This window comes from Ylistrum balloti, unplaced genomic scaffold (assembly GCF_031769215.1).
Source record: "Ylistrum balloti isolate Yb309-2 unplaced genomic scaffold, AGI_CSIRO_Ybal_v1 Utg370594, whole genome shotgun sequence".
Taxonomy (NCBI): Eukaryota; Metazoa; Mollusca; class Bivalvia; order Pectinida; family Pectinidae; genus Ylistrum; species Ylistrum balloti.
In genome coordinates, this window is record NW_026782368.1 from 220294 (window position 1) to 238104 (window position 17811).

General features: G+C 32.6%; 1 protein-coding gene across 1 annotated transcript; it reads left to right on the forward strand.

The window, feature by feature from the left end:
* The first annotated feature begins 1605 nt into the window (after positions 1 to 1605).
* Positions 1606 to 8344, forward strand: LOC132556840 (SEC14-like protein 2). Its single transcript, XM_060221277.1, has 11 exons — positions 1606 to 1659; positions 3509 to 3578; positions 3901 to 3944; positions 4260 to 4416; positions 4612 to 4706; positions 5254 to 5410; positions 5852 to 5938; positions 6395 to 6501; positions 6782 to 6930; positions 7497 to 7663; positions 8217 to 8344. Exons 1-11 carry the CDS (start codon positions 1606 to 1608, stop codon positions 8342 to 8344), a joined length of 1215 nt encoding a protein of 404 aa, XP_060077260.1.
* Positions 8345 to 17811: the final 9467 nt, after the last annotated feature.

Below are 17811 nucleotides of genomic sequence, written 5' to 3' on the forward strand. Positions count from 1 at the left end.
TTCTCAAGTATACCTTGAATTACCTCAGTAACTTGATATTCCATCTGTTTACCAAACGTGAAATCCCACACATAATCCGGCGGCATCGTAATATATGGGGTACTGTTTTACTATTTATTCCTTGATATCATCAATACATCCTATTTATCATAGTCGCCAATTCACGGTACTAATATTATTAATCAATCCTAACGATATCACCTATTCGTTACAATGGCATCACCCATTTATTACAGTGATATCACCTATTCATTACAATGGCACCGCCTATTTATTACAGTGATATCACCTATTCATTACAATGGCACCGCCTATTTATTACAGTGATATCACCTATTCATTTCAGTGATATCGTCTATTCATTACAGTCACCTATTCGACTTGAATTTGTGTTATAGTAATTAATTCAAGAATGATTAGTCAATTAATTAATATTTCTAATGACTTTCAATTTGGTGATATCACCAATTAAAACTGAATACCTCGAGACATTGACACTGACTGGTCTGTGTTCTTTGTCGAAGTTAAGTATAGCAGTGCTGTGCCGTGCCCGAGTGAATAGCTAGATATATATAGTATAACAGAAAAAAACGATGACTTTGTTTCTTTTCTCACTTCAGTTTGTTTAATAATGCTACTACTTTCACACAAAAAAATTAATTGATTTGGCAGCAGAGGATGAAGAAAAAAGACATCAATCTACATGGGTAATGCTAACAATGATTACTTTCCCCGCTGAATTTCATCGGTGTGTAGTTTGAAGACCTCAAATATACATACAAACATACATTGTGTAACATCAAGTGTATAGATTAGTTATATCTTCGTCATGTGCAAAATGTCACAAAATGTTGATGCAAAATTGAAAAGATTTACACCATGTATAGATTGATATAAGATCAAGTTCAATGCTGAAATCCACAAATAATGAACAGAACATAATAATCACAACAAGGAAAAATGTCATTTAGAAGTTAAATGCTGCTGCATGACATTAGAGACATGTTGTATACGTCTCTGGTAGCATATTGGTCCCAAGTGACCCGCGCCGTTGTTGTATATAGTTAAATAGGCATTTAGTTTGTAACGTACATATCGATTAATGATTTTAAAAAAAAATACCACGAATAATGGTGTAAGTATTTCAAGTATGATAGTTGGTTATAAAAAAAGGATAGGTACTCTTACGTGTCAAGAGAAACCTTTCACGTGTACAGGCACGTCGCTGTAAAATTTCATGACAAATGTTGAAACAATCCTCATGTCGTTAAATTCTTCTTCTCTTCTGATCTGATGCATTCAGAAACTAAAAATTCTTTTTAAAGCAAGTATACTCATTTATATAACAACTTCACATTAGAACAGAGATTGATACTGTCAGCAAGATGCGCTTGTCTTTTCTCTGTAGGCGTAGATTGCGGAATGAGGTAGGATTACCGTTTCTAAATTTACACAACCCAGTCATGGGCTTCCGGTTCAGCGCCTGCCCATAGAATATGTTTCGTGTTTGTGGATACATAAACAAACAGTTCTCGGCGTAACATGGATTGTTGACAGATTTGACAGTTCACAAAATGTCTTAAACAGGAACACTCTAGCGACAGGATGAGTGGAAGGGTCGGTGATCTCAGCGCTGTACAAGCCACTGCCCTACAAACAGTGAGTTGTTAATGTTAGTGACATCTGTCAAAATGGACTCAACTGAAATAGATTACGCTACAGATTATCAGAACAAAGTCCAATGCCATATTCAGTGACAATCTTCAGATCAGTACGCCTGCTGTTTTTAATCTGGTTACAATAAATTTATATGTTTTGATAAACCTGTCCATTATCACGAACACAATATAGGACACCGTTCGTTTTTTTTATGTCAATGCAAACAAAAAAATAATGTGTGCTTACAGTGCCTTTACTGCAGAGATGTATAATTAGTGTTCAACAGACTAATCTTTTTAACTTCGCTCACTGTTGAAGGAAATTCCTTCACACTGCCTCACTAACCTTCTTAACTACACAAAATGCATCAGTTCCTTCTCGACACTCTCTTCAGGATCACCAAAATAAGTTTTTCGCTGAAAATGTGACCACCTGTTCATGATAACCCATCACAACAACTGTAAACTTTCACTCACTATGTCAAAATTTCCAGACACACTTAGAATAGCACAAGTCAGGCCACTATATAAAAAGAACAGTACATTACATTAGACAAAAAAAGTCATAGACCAGTAAACATACTACCAGCACATTCCAAGGTCTTTGAGAGATCCATGCACACACAGCTCAGTGACTTCTTTAAAAATATTTTTCACCACTACCTGTCAGCATTAAGAGCTGGGTATGGGTGTCAAACTGCTTTACTCTGAAAACATCTCTACAAACAGATAGCAATATACCCATACGCAGATTTGCAAACAACCACATGTAAGCAAATTGAGATAAATTTCAGGCCATTGATATTGGGGAAAAAACACAAAACATTATATTTCGATTTGGAAACACAATCAAATGCAATCCAGAAGTCAAATTGCTAGTGGTCACAATAGAATTTTAGTTAAATGTTCACACACACACCTCAAACATCTGTAAAAAAGTATCTAAACAACTAAATGTACTCTTACAAATTGGAAAACACTTGAACAGATTAGGTAAACTCACTCGCTATCACTCTGTCATCTTATCAAATTCCAACTTCCGTCCACTCACATGATTGTTGCAAAACTAACACCTAAAAAACTGAAAACATTCCAGAAAGGGCATTCTCGTTTATTTACAATGACTGTGACAGCACATACCAAATTTTACTCCCCCTGTTAAAAATTACCTACACTCAAAATCAGACGCCTCAGAAGTTCTGCAATAGAAGTATACAAGTTCACACACAAACACACACCCACCTACCTGCATGATCTTCTCCACATTACAGAAAAATCCTACACATTCTGTTACCACAACACAGCAGATATATATACCTCATGTTATAACTACAACATACAGAAAACAATCTTTCAGATCACAGGCACCAAAAACATGGAATTCCCTGCCAGACCACTTCAGAATAACAAACACACTTGTACAATTTGAAACACTCATAAACAGCTTGTACGGGCCAAAATGCTGATGCAACACATGTCGGTAGAGTATGTAATACACCCAAGAACAGTATATCTGAACATTTTATTAGCTGTATTGTATGTCTTACTTAATGAAACTGTGCATGTCTTTTAATGTTATATGTGTCGGTTTTGATAGCTCATAAGAGCTTATGTTTTACTTTTGTTCTCGCACCGACTTTAAATAAAACTTTGAATCAAATTGAATGAAAATGAAGATAGTATGCATTGCAAGCTGCCAGCAAACAAATGGTTATGAACACAATACTTCAAGTAATATAAGAGGTAAAAAATGCACTAGATTGGGGATGAAATTTAGGATCTTCATTAGAGTAGCATCTTGGATTTTTATTTTATCTTTTTCATTATTATTAATATTATTTGTTTTACAGTTCAAAGAAAATATTAAAGATGTCCTGAAACCAAGCCATGATGATTACTACCTGCTCTGCTGGCTCAGAGGTATAGTACCTGGTGTATGTACCTGGAGAGATCATCAAGATACATGTAGTTGTACTGTGCCATTGATAATACATCGTGAACTGAAACAAAAACATTAAGAAAATACCACCATGTAAATGAAGTCTTCATTCAAACTCAAATTTGACAAAATAAGTATAAAATACCTGTGAACAGAAAGAGAGACCATAGAAAGTCTGTGTATATCTAAGCATATGTTACATGTTGAAAGCTTGAAAATAACTCCAGGTTTTATGTTCATGATTATTGCTTTTCATCAAATTCTTTACTAGCATTTTTTTTATTGTTCTATTTGCTCATGCAGCCAGGAATTTTGATCTCAAGAAGTCGGAAGAAATGTTTAGAAATGTAAGTTCCTTATAAGTTTATGTAATATGCATGATATCCCTTTATGGTAATCATCATTTAAATTCAGTGAAACACCACTGAATGTCTCAGTCATTTCAGAAGTTTAGGCACTGAAATTACAGTGTCATAAATGTAGTCAGAAGTAAATATACATTAAAATTTTATGCTGTATAGATGCAACATGTACGCATGGATACAAATTTTCGTATCACATTTTCACATTTTCAAATGTCATTGTGATCTACAAATAATAGATGAGATATGTTTTTTTGTCTTTAATTATGTTTTGATTTGATGCTTGTCAATAATGAACAGGACGTTAGTTGGAGAAAGAAAACAGGTGCAGACACAATCCTAGAAAGCTATATGATTCCAGAGATCGTCAGTAAGTACCTAACAGGGGGACATTGTGGCTATGACAAGTTAGGCAACCCCATCTGGATTGACCCATTTGGAAGGATTGACATTAAGGGTAAGATTTTGTTTATTTCAGTAGCCTTAAATGCAATTATTCTTCTCTTATCATAGTGTTACCTTTTGTTCGTGTTAATTTCAACACAGTATCAAGGATGGTGATACTGTTAAAATTTTGAAAATTACAATTTTTAAGTTGTGAAATCATATCCAATCATTTATGAGGAATAAAATATTTGACTTTATGTTACAGGTATCTTGCGGTCTGTCAAGAAATCAGATGTAATTAAGACTCAGGTGCATCGCTTTGAAAAACTGAGAGATGTTCACATAGAACAGACAGAAAAAGTGAGCAATTTTTGTTCCATTGGGCACATTACATAGTTTTAGCTCATTAACATGAAGGACCTAAATTAAAGTTTACAGATAAGAGAAATGTCTGACATACAAACTCATTGAGCCTCACTTCTTAAAGAAAGAAGTTAGTGTGTACATCCATGTTGATTTTTGTGTTGTTTATCATATAAGGGCTGTGTAAGCTCAGGCATTTGGCCATCATACCTTTCAACCTCAAGTGAAGACCCAATGTGTGTGGTTCAATCCTAACTCAGGGCAGGTTTGTGGTTCTCTTAAGGGCAGGTTTGTGTTTCTCAGTGATGATCTTGGTTGTGTGGTTTGATCTGTCTCCATACATATGTAATAACCATGAACACCAGGAGACCAAACCACAAATTACAACATGTAGATTTTGATGTAACAAAAATATTTTCTCTCTCGCTTTTCCCACCCCTAAGAAATAGAAAAAAACCTTAAGGACTATGTGCAGAAGTGAATTCAGTGTAGATATTGTTGGATTTCAATCATTTTAAGCTGGATTTCTTTGCTTGTTTGTCAGCTTGGACACAAAGTGGATGAGGTAATAGTGATCTATGACCTTGAATACCTCGGAATGAAACATCTATGGAAGCCTGGAGTGGACGTATTTTGTGAAATCGTTGATATGTTTGAGTGGCACTACCCGGAAACTCTCAAGCTTGTCTTCGTTATCAATGGTAATATTTCTCAGATTAACATTTCAGACTCGCATTTAAACTTCTTATGTCATAGAAATATAGGAATCTTGCAAAAATCTGTCGTAGGAAATAGACGATATTTACAATATGATCATATACACATATTGACATTTGGTTCCAATAATTGGTAATATTTCACATTTTTTCACTGGTCTGTCTTAGTCTTTATTTTGTTTAATAATGATACATGTACTCAAATGTCTGTAAGCAAACAGGATACAGTATTCAGCATACTACTACCCTATATCACCATAACTGATAACTCCTTTTGAGATACAGTGAGATAAATTATCTTTAAATCTTTATAAAGAGATGTAAATTCATCTGGTGCCATTGTTCAGATGCGTACATGAAGTTTAGAAAATATGATGTACTTATTGAGAAATCGTTACAATGATCACATTTTGATTCATATTTCAGCTCCAAGATTTTTTCCAATAGCCTACAATATTGTCAAACCATTTTTGTCTGAAGCCACTGCAAGTAAAGTCCGAATATTTGGAACAAGTGAGTAAATGTTTACTTTATATAAGTATAGTTTAAATCTGTCTCCTGGACACTGGTATCAGCTTTTTCCAATATACTAAAATGTGACTAAGGGTTATGACTTGTTGATGTAACTGATATTTCACAACAAATATTCTCTGACATCATGCTCAGATATTTTCATGCTAAAATATCAAATGGTAGTGAAAGAATAGATAGCCTTTTGGTGATGTAGACATTCCTATGCTTCATGTTCCAAAAGCTGTATGACAAGTTTATCCTCTTGCCTACTGCCTGTGTTTTCTTCACCGATCAAACTCTCCCGACAACTCTTTATGATGCCAAAATTTCAGTTCACCTATGGTGGCAGCACTGTGCAATGTATTGAGCGTGTTATTTTTAGATATTTTAATTAATTCAACAAATTTCTACTTTTAAGTTACTCATGAACCAGTAAAAACGTTGTCATTTTAACAGGTAATTACTCCAGTGCTCTACTACAGTACATAGATGCTGACCAGTTACCAAAAGTATATGGTGGCACCAGGACCGATCCTCCTGGAGACCCACGCTGTAGTGCTCTGGTAGGTTTTGTGGTTTTGAATAAAGCATTAAAGCCTAAAGCTTAGAACTGTTACTCTTTATAAAAAATCATTGACTAATTTAGTAATAGATTTTAGATTTTACCTGTACAGGTGTTTACATTAGGTTTACCTGTACAGGTGTTTACATTAAGTTTACCTGTACAGGTGTTTACATTAGGTTTACCTGTACAGGTGTTTACATTAGGTTTACCTGTACTGCTGTCTCAGTACTTAATACTTCATGTACCTGATAACATTTACTTCTTCTTTACCTGTACAGGTGTGTCAAGGAGGAGATGTGCCAAAAGATTTCTACTCTAAAGTCAGTATTAATTCACTTGACATGGAGAAGTACACTGCGGTTACTATAGGTCGGGGGTCCTCCATACAAGTAGACTTGACGGTGAATGAACCAGATAGTGCCATCAGGTAAATATTCTATATACCTTTGATTTACTGTTTGTTACCTAAAGCCATTGTTAATTTTTTTATGTTTCTTGAAATTCAAATCCAAGAGAAAACCTCTTCCTTCTGTTATGCTTTTCATATATAATTGAAATGCAATAATTGCCAAAAATACTTTTTGATGGTGAATTGCTGTTATTTAAATTAGAAATCAATTAAATAAATAGATAAATTAGCTCAATTCCTGGAATATTTCTTTCTGATAAATAGATTTTTCTTAATTAGTTTATCTGAGGAAGTAGTCTTGCCACAAATAAGTATACCAGGTATCACCAATAGCCACAAATAAGTATACCAGGTATCACCAATAGCTTCACACTGTGTTGATAACAACTATCTACTGGTGTTAGTTCATCATCAAACTGAATCTTCGTATCATTCCACCATGCTGTAAAATTAGATACAAATATGTTAAGGAAAAGCACTGTTATGGACAAGTATCTGACAATTGGAGAGAGTGAATAATCTGAAGAAGACAGAGGAGATGTCTGGACCTTTGTTAAGGTGTATATCAACTTATTTAATGACAGGTGGCAGTTTATCACTGAAGGATATGACCTGGGGTTTGGAGTGTACAAGCGGACCAAGGACAGCAGACAGAAGGCAAACGACATGGAACAAGTGATCCCATCTCAACGTGTCAACAGCCACATTTTCCCTGAGGACGGTAGTGTCATCATCCAAGAACCTGGCACATGTAAATCTAATCTTATGTTGCTCTTTTTTTATTTTGGATATTAATAGTTTTCTTGTTATTACTTTAAATCACACAGTATATTAGGAAATTGGCATCATAGTTTAATTTTTGCAGATATTGCTGGTAGTTTTTTTTATCTGCAAAAATTAAACGATAAAAAATTAACTAATGAAAAATAATATATCAAAACAAGAAAAAAATTCACAACTTTGTTATCGTTTTTACGTTTACCATAAATCTGACATTTGAACACTTAGAAATAAGTCATTTTTGGGGAAAATCCTTCTCATTATATAATTACTTCAAAGTTGTATCAATATTTTCTCTGAAAGGAATAAAATTGGACAGTTTATATCTTTCTTCATATCAAGTTATATCAAAACTTTCATCTGATTAAGAAAAAAAAAGTAAAAAAAATTCTATCTGAGTTAATGCCTTACAAAGTTATTGATGTTTTTGATAAACTAGGCAGGATACATAGTCACAAGTATTTTCAGAAAATTCTTTATCAGATACAGAACTTTGAAATTTTGTATTTTTATTTCATTTTCAGATGTTGTGAGATTTGATAATACCTACAGCTGGACAAGAAGTAAGAAGATTTATTATATTATAGAGATGTTAGAACCGGACACAGAAGATGAGTTTGAGCTGGCTAGTGAAAGTCCTACTGGGTGTTAACCCATGGTGATATTTAGAAGTAGATACATATCTGATATGGCAGTGCTAACAGACGTTTCTTCAAATGTAACTAACCTTTTGTGATAATCTACAGGAACAAGTCCCACCATGGGTTACTAACCCCATGTAATAGGTATGATAGTTTTAGAATTAATCAGATATATGATGTGAATTTGAGACGGCTGTTTTGTCTCTGTGATGAGAGATTTAAGCATAAGCTTGCCAGGTTGCTACCGTGATACATGTCACTTTGTAATAATACTTAAAAGCTACAGTCAATATTAGCTTCAGACAAGTTGAAATTACTACCATTTAGTGCCAATATTTTAAAGATGAAATATTCATTTGCAAATATATCAAATGGTGTTATTTATTTATTTATTTGTTGTTGTCATTACTTTTAACGTAACAGTGTAAATAATTAGGATTTTCAATATTCCTATTCCTAATGTTAAAATTTGTATTCAATCACAAGAGATAGATGGGGTAATAATCAAACAGACCAAATATTACTCTGAGATACCTGTTTACCTGTTACTGGTAGCATCAGATTTGACAGTGTGCAATAATAGAATTAATCAGGTCCTGACATTTTGAAAACAAGGGTATTACTGTTACAGAAATGAAAACTGATATAAATAATTGATACTTATGTTTTATCAAGATGATGTTTTGAATACTTAAATTTTGATATTGTTGATGGAAGATTCAGGCATATTTAAGGATATATAACTTACGTTTGGCTAACACCATTGAAGTAAATTAGTAACAACTGTGTAAGATCAGATATCAGGGGTTTTAGTGAAACGTCCTTTCCATCCGTTGTGTATACTGAAGTCTTACAGTACTTAAAATAAGAGAGTATTATCTGTGTGAGAGTTTAATCAAATAAATTTTTTAAATATACGGAGGATAAATTTTTATTTTGATTTCAACATTTAATTTTTTTTCACCGTTTATTTTGTCTTTTCTTTTCATTCACATAAAAACAGAAAGAGAAAATGAAATTAATCAGAGACATATAAGAAATAAGCATTTTATGTTTCTAATTCATTTTTTTTATACTTAATACTCTTTTAGATTTCATCATCAGTTCAGTAACCAATTGATATATAATTCTTGCATTGTCTTGCTATTTTAGCTTCAACATGAAGGCCAAATCTAATTCTATTACAGCATGTCACTCTGCAAACTCCGTGAAATCCATGTAATATCACAGCTATTTCTTTTATTCTTTTATTGTAATTTGTATGTATCATTTAACAAAACCATTAAGCATTTTTTTATCTGTCAAAACCAATAAATGAATTTACCTGGTACTACATATAGAAAATGTACAAGTGATTGGCTTATCTTATAAGTTGATATATATATATATATACATATATAGTGATTTACTTATTATGTTTTTATTAACTTTCTGATAATATTTAAACATTATTCAGTGCGTCTTTTTGACAAAAATCTGAACTGTTATTATTACACCATATAGAAAAAGTATACTGTTGTTTATTGATATATCTTAGTGTATAGTAAAACCTCAGAAAAAGGATTGGTCATTTGGCAGCAAAATTGAAAATAGAAAATAATATGATTAATAAGACAATTTTTTAAGAATTAAATCCAGGATTTTGATTCACGATCCTGAGTTTTTATTCCTGTAAAAATCTGTAACATTATTTATTGTACATGAACATCTCAGGACAGAACATTTTATATATCACATTATCACATTTTTTGTTTTTATTCTGCATTTTCGTTTGTCGAGACACAGTCACGTGTTCTACGATTTTTAATGATATTGCACTGTAAACCAGATAATTTATCATATTGCGCTTCTTTTTTTTTATTTCTGTTTATGTCATGCATCCTTTTAAATCCGTCAAAAAAATTTTTCTTCACCTCCAAAATTTGTGATTGTAAAGAGTTCATTGGGATCTTCAGGATTTCTTTAATGCTTGTTGAATATGAGATGGATGGCTACAAAAATTCAAATAAAAAAGTAATGAAACCATTAGTGCATTATAATTAGTTCAATATGAGAATATATGGAGTACAAAAAGAAATACTGAATCAGTGCAGTTATTGTAAAAATATTGATTCTGGAAATTTAACAAGTGATTAAATAAGTTAATCATGATTGTATTTAAAATCACTGGAAATTCGTAATTTTTTCAATCAATATTCTACAAGAAGTAGAAAAGGATTAGACATTAGAACTGATTATGTATGTACTGAAGTATACTCCAAGAAAATGTTGATGAATTTACACACCAAATTCCACGATACATTGTGTATGTTGCCATATATATTGTTGATGATTTGTTTATGATTTGTGTAAGTATTTTGTTCCTATCACCGTCTACATCCAACTACACCTTGTGTTCCAAGCACCACTTCCTGCCTCAACATTTCAACCTATTATACGTGTAGGAATTCAATGTTTTTTACATTAAGGAGAACTGTGTTTATTTTTTGATGTTCAGAATTGTCATTTTACCTGGTGAAACGATGATGTTTATAAAGCGTGTATTAATCACTGTTAATACAGCATTTACTGTAAGTTACTATGTCAGATACAGTATTATAGATGTAGTAAACAAATCATAGCTGAATACAATGAAATGTTGTTGTTACCCGGTTTTATTCTACAATTTTCATAAGAAAAGTGAATTTATGCTGTACTGTGGTGACTATTTTTTCTCTAAATGTTGCTACTAGTAACTTTTAGAGAAAGACTTAGCAGATTTTGACCAATTTTGGTCAGAAGCATCCATTGGAGAAGTGGAACAAATTTTGTGTGAATGTTGGGTTTTAGCCCCAAGGGACCTATTGGGCAGGGCTTAAAGAGTAAATTTTGTTCTTTAAAATCCTTCTTCTGAAGAAATGCCTTTATCTGTCCCAGTTTAGTATGAAGCATCCTTGGTTGAAAGTGAATAAGTTTTGTATAAACGATGGATCTCGGCTCACTGAAGCAGGAAGGTTGAGTCAATAGGGAAATAGAACAAATCATTTAATATCTATTACGAACGCATAGATTCTGTCCTAATTTGGTCTAAAGCCTTGTTGGGAGGAGAGAATTTTTGTATACAAAGTGGGTCTCTACCCAATGGGAGGGATGGGGTTAAATAGGGGGAATAGAGGCAGACCTTTAAAATCATTCTTTTGTAGGAATGCCAAGATTTTGTCCCAATTTGTGCTGAAGCATGCTTGGGTGAAGGACACTTTTTTATAAATGGTTTGGCTGACCCCTTAGGGGCAGTTGGGTGGAGCCAAATGGGGAAACCTTTTGAAATTCTTTGGTTTTGTTTGGATGAAGCAAATTTCTGCCAAACAAAGTCAGATGAGCAATACAGGCCATATGGGCCTCTTATTTATATAGAGTTTTATGAAAATGAAATTGAAAAATATTGAGAAATGATCATTGACTTGGTAGGAAATATACTTACATGATGGTATGTACCAAACAGACTGTAACTTTGTATAAACAATGTCTTTGCTAAATCTTGTCTGTCGTGGGTTTTTGGTGTTTTTACCAGATGGTTGGGGACCAAACTGACTTTATGTCCAGCAATAAGAGTGTTGTGAGTCCCTCAATGCCTGTTACCATAGAAATGTGAAGTGTGTGTTATTTTCAGCTCTAACAGTGATGATATGTATGTGAAACAAGAGCTACAATAGTGCTAACTATAGGAACCATAGTTCATTGTCAGATGTAACAATATTGGTGTGAAAAAGAGCTATAATTGTGCCAACTATAGGAACCATAGTTCATTGTTAGATGTAACAATATTGACGTCATAGTGATGTGAAAAAGAGCTATAATTGTGTTAAATACAGGAACCATAGTTCATTGTCAGATTTAATAGTAATGGTATGAAACAAGACCTATAATTGTGCTTACTACAGGAACCATAGTTCATTGTCAGATGTAACAGTATTGGTGTGAAACAAGTGCTATAATTGTGTTAACTACAGGAACCATAGTTCATTGTCAGATGTAACAGTATTGACATCTACAGTTGTATCCACCATTATGTATAACTATAGGAACCTTAGCTCAATGTCAGGTTGATTTATCATTCATGTTCCTTATATCATAGATCATAGAATCGGATATATAGAGACCATTTCCGTGACCTCACAGCAGATTATGTAAACATTTCTGTTATTATGAGGTAACAGAAGCTCCATAGCCTATGATAATTAAAAATGTATGTTGATTTGCGATGAACTTTGGTTCCAGCTGGCTGTTAAGTGTTTATGAAATCTCAGATGATCAGTTGTTAAGCAAGATGTCAAGCCTTTGACCAGAGTTTGACATGTTTGTTATATGGTATTTGCTTATAGTTGTTAAAGTGCCTAGCCTAGCAGTATTTGTGGTATTTAGTGCCAATTTTGTTGTTACCATTGCTCAAATTGGTGTAAATGCTGGCTAATGTTGTCTGCAGATATATGGTGGTAAGGTTAAATATGTTATTATGTTGAAGTTTCTAACCACTTTGATATCAATAGAAGGGCAAGATCTTGTTGAGATAAACATTCACTGAGTAAAATTACACATAATATTAAAATGTTTTATCTAAATACATCCGCTGATCTCGTATCCAAATTAATGTAAAATTTATTTATTTGTGTTGCTCAGTCTGTAAACAAATAGAAATATTATATATATATTTTTTAAATGATTCTTTCAGATACAAAATTAAACCAACATTAATCTATTATAATATTATAATGATGATATGAAGTTCAGAGCTGCAGATGAATTACTGTGTTAGTTGTGAATGAATCTGTTATCTCCCATCAGAGTGTGGATCTTGCCACGGTAGTCAATACTTAATTTAGTGTATTATCACTCTGTATATGCCTACAATGCACGATCAATATAAATTATTGATGTTTTAACATAGATATCATTTTTGGTTTCCAAAAAATAAAAAAAACTTTTTTGTTTAAGTTTTTTTTATGATAAAATCTAAAAATGATTTACTCAGAAATGCACATGATGGCTACATAGATATCACTTTTCGTAAGTATACTTGAAACAAAAAATGATCTATATAATTAGGTACACAGTATCATTGACAGAAGTACCTATATATAGATATATGATAAATTGTAATATAAGATAAAGAGTGCATCAAGTTAGGGCATCTTATTGGCATCATGTTTATAATTAGTTATGGTACATATAAAACAGATGAATTGCCACGAAGCAATTCTCCGTTTTAGCCGTGATGCTGAAGATGTTTTCCTTGACATTGGTAACAATTGCCTTCATTTTGTCTCTCAGTTTCTGTTGGAAAATGCTAAATAACAGTAAAAATAGGAACTCGTCATTAATTTTCCTTACTACAACATGTGTTGTGTACTGATGGGATTACCATTTTGATCAAAATACCCAAAATTAAGGTATTAGTGTGATAATGGAGAGAAAACAAGAGAATACGGAGATATATCATTTGAAAAAATCTAATAGCAAATAATTTTAATTCTCTATACGATTTATTTATTTTGAACATTTTAGTATCTCTTTGGTATTCTTGTATTGTTTCGAATATTGATATAGAAATCCAGGGGTAGAGCCAACACCGTAAATTCTTATTGAGGTTCCGTTGGTTATTTATATCCCTTGCCCCGATACCACCCGGTATGCAGGGCGATTGAAGAATAGGGGAAACTAAGTATATAAGTCAATTGCAACAGGTTCGGGATAAGTTGAATTTTTATTAGTGTGAAACATCTACCGGTTTCGCTCGAACAATGGACTTCTTCAGGGTCCCGAAGAAGCCCACTGTTCGGGCGAAACTGGTAGACGTTTCACACTAATAAAAAATCAACTTATCCCGAACCTGTTGCGATTGACTTAAATATTGATATAAATGTACTACATAATGTTGATGTAGAAGTACATAATGTAAGTTACAGTGAATGTGGAAAATTATGTACAATGCGATCAATAGTATACAAAATACAAATGTACATACCTTCTATCATAGCTCTGTGTTACTGTAGACATGGAAATTTATGCCAGGGGGAAATTAACGCTAACTACAGGAAGGTTGTTGCATCGCAAAAATTTCCTCTATGCGTAATATTTTGTGAAATGCTTAAATTCTATAGACAAAGTCAAATGAAAATTAATTGCGAAATTAACCCCTTGCAAAAATTTCCATGGTTACAGTATTTGACAAATATTATTTTTCATGATTCTTCATCTAGAAAAAATTTGAATCGATTAAACTTTGAGCAAAAGACGCCCTTGACTGGATAGTAGATACATGTATGATGTCTAGATTACAACTTAATTATGTTGGCGATATGTTTACTTTGAATATACTTTTATTACTTTGCATTCCATTATTTATTTTTTCTCTTTTATTTCCTTTTTGTTATAACTGTCTCAATGTTTTAATATATATCGTCTGAAACTGAAGACTTAACCCACAGCTACCATTTCTTCAGTCGGTGTTATCTACCCTGGCGACCAGTTTTTATGTGATATTAACAGTTCCAAGGATGTGCAGTTTTGAAAAGTGCTAACTTGACACCACTAATAAATTGCTCTTTACATTAGAAAATCAAACACAAACCATTGTAATGAAGGCATATAGAACATATAGATAACAAGGTGGTCTAAATCAAAAGATTTTTTTGTGATGTAATGCCTTGTCTTTTATTGAAGTTGAATGTTGAATTTTTTCTTTTGTTTGAAATATGAAATATATAGAACATGTACCTTGCCATCTTAGTGCAAGGTCATTGGCCATGTCCAGTGAAATTCAACATTTTCATCCTAATGCATAGCTAGACTAAATTAGTTAAAATGACAATGGATAACTGAAGTACTGTGTTGTTATGTATTGTTAAATGTTAGTATGTAATTAACACTACTGTTAGTATGTAATTAACACTACTGTTATTATGTAATTAACACTACTGTTAGTATGTAATTAACACTACTGTTATTATGTAATTAACACTACTGTTAGTATGTAATTATGTAATTAACACTACTGTTAGCATGTAATTAACACTACTGTTAGTATGTAATTATGTAATTAAAACTACTGTTAGTATGTAATTATGTAATTAACACTACTGTTATGATGTAATTATGTAATTAACACTACTGTTAGTATGTAATTAACACTACTGTTAGTATGTAATTAACACTACTGTTAGTATGTAATTAACACTACTGTTAGTATGTAATTAACACATTGTTTTATGTAGCCATTGTTTTGATTGTATTGTTATTGTTTGCGATTTTGTGGTAAGTAGTAAAATAGTAATAGTATAATTTATAACACACTGTGTTTTGTAAACAATCCTATAGAATTGTGTTCAGAATATTTAGGATTTACTTCCGGACTACATTAAAAATATTTAAGAGATGAGATGTGAAAAAAAACAAAGCAATCAGTGATGAGGCATTCTCATTCCACACTGCCATTAGAGAACAGTTTGATTATCTCTGATAAGTTTGAATTCATTTGTATACAATATGCACTTGAATATTTAAATGTAGAATGAATAAAAGACTGAATGAACCCACATCAGGAACATATTTACCAGTACAAGAAAATAACGGGGAAACTGGAGGTATTTTATAATGCTGATAGTGAATGATTTAGAGAGAAAATGATTTGAAGACATTTTGTTATGTTTTAATACAATGCAGCTTTTACTGTTATAGAGGTGTAACTTGATGTTAAGGAGTGGATTTATCACAGGTTTTATCAGTTGTCTTAAAAGGGTTCAAATATAATATAACAGATTTCAATGAAAATGGAACTTTTAATTAAAGGGATGCAGCTTGTGTTCCAATTACCATAATATGTTGATATTGTAAAATCTTACTTGAATCACGTATTTTTAAACGTGAATGTCTAATATTTGGCTGTGACTTGTGATGTGTATGTGTTGGAGAGGATACTAAATTAATTTTTGTGTGTTTGAGTATGAAAATCGATGACGACATAAAGCAATAACTAGTCTGTTGATTTATGTATAAATTGCTTAATTTAATTTTTTTTAGAATTTACATCGTTTGGTCAATAACATGAAAATGATATTAAATTTCGGAATATTGTTTAATAATTGATTTTTGTCCCTCTAATACTTTTACACATAAATTATGATACTCCCTGTTGCTGTTCTAACTACAGACAACATCCTCAGTATACTTACCTGTAATTATTAGGCCGATCGTCTGTTTAACTCTTCATGTTTGACCTCTGAGCTGTAGGTATAGAAAGAACAACACTAAATTATGTAATCATCGAAAATGAATACTTTGATTTAAATAAAAAGGAATGCTTTATTTTACACGAAGTGGCTTGTTTTTTGTTGTCTCCTTTATGATAGAGATCAGATTTGATAAAATACTATATGTTTCGATAAAATTCCTCATGTTCAGTGTTAAAGTTCGATATTCCTCTGTTCTATTTACAGTTTTAGAGGGTTTTTCTTAAAGGCACTCACGTAGCTTTGCTCTCTCCTATAGATGATTACCTTACATCAATATATGATATTAATAAACAACAAGAAAACAACATGTCAACGTCATCATTATCCCAAATTTCAATAAAACTAGGGCAAAATATGAACAAAAGACAGATATACACGGAGAAAAGTTCAAAGGAGTATGACCAGGTGTTCCAGAAGAGTAAACGTATTCTGCTTCACCGACGACACCCGCAATGTAAACCTTGGTCAATCCAAGTAAATAATGACAAATGAGAACAAGGTATAGAACAGTTGCCCAACTTCATATCGCAATTCTCAATAAGATCACTATGACGAACGTAAAACTTCCTCATAATTTTCACCAATCTGCATCTTTTGAAACCCTGAATTTGTCCGTCAAATGACGAAAATCGCGATGATGAGAAAAGGCCCTTGAATATTGAATGAACACATTTTGAAATCAAATATCACCAAACGCTTGACATACCCGTCAGTTGATCGATTTGAGAGAAACTCTCCTAGTGCACTCGGCAGAAGGCAGTAACTTAAGAGCAGGTAGCGTCTAAAAGTTACCATTTATTAAAGGTAGAACGTTTTTGCTATAACACCGGTATGAATGGTTCTGTATAACTGTTTAGGTATACATAGGTTATATATACCCAAGTCATATATCAGTCGATTAGACCCGGTGATCTCTATATAGTGCCATGGTTCGGTGGAGATCACACCAGGACGATCAGTTGTCGTTGGGGAGGTAGTATATTGAAATATTCTTGTATTTGTGGTGAAGAAATACAATATCAGTAAGACAGGTGTCGAAATTTGAACATGTGACAGACGAGAGAAATCAATATTGTCGGTAAGTGAACCCGCTGAACGAGTTGTGTAAATATAAATGGACAGTATTCATACGTGTCTAATCAGAGCTGTAACGACGATTTAACCTAATGTCGATGTTACAATATGTTATAATTCTGACAGCGGTTGTAAAA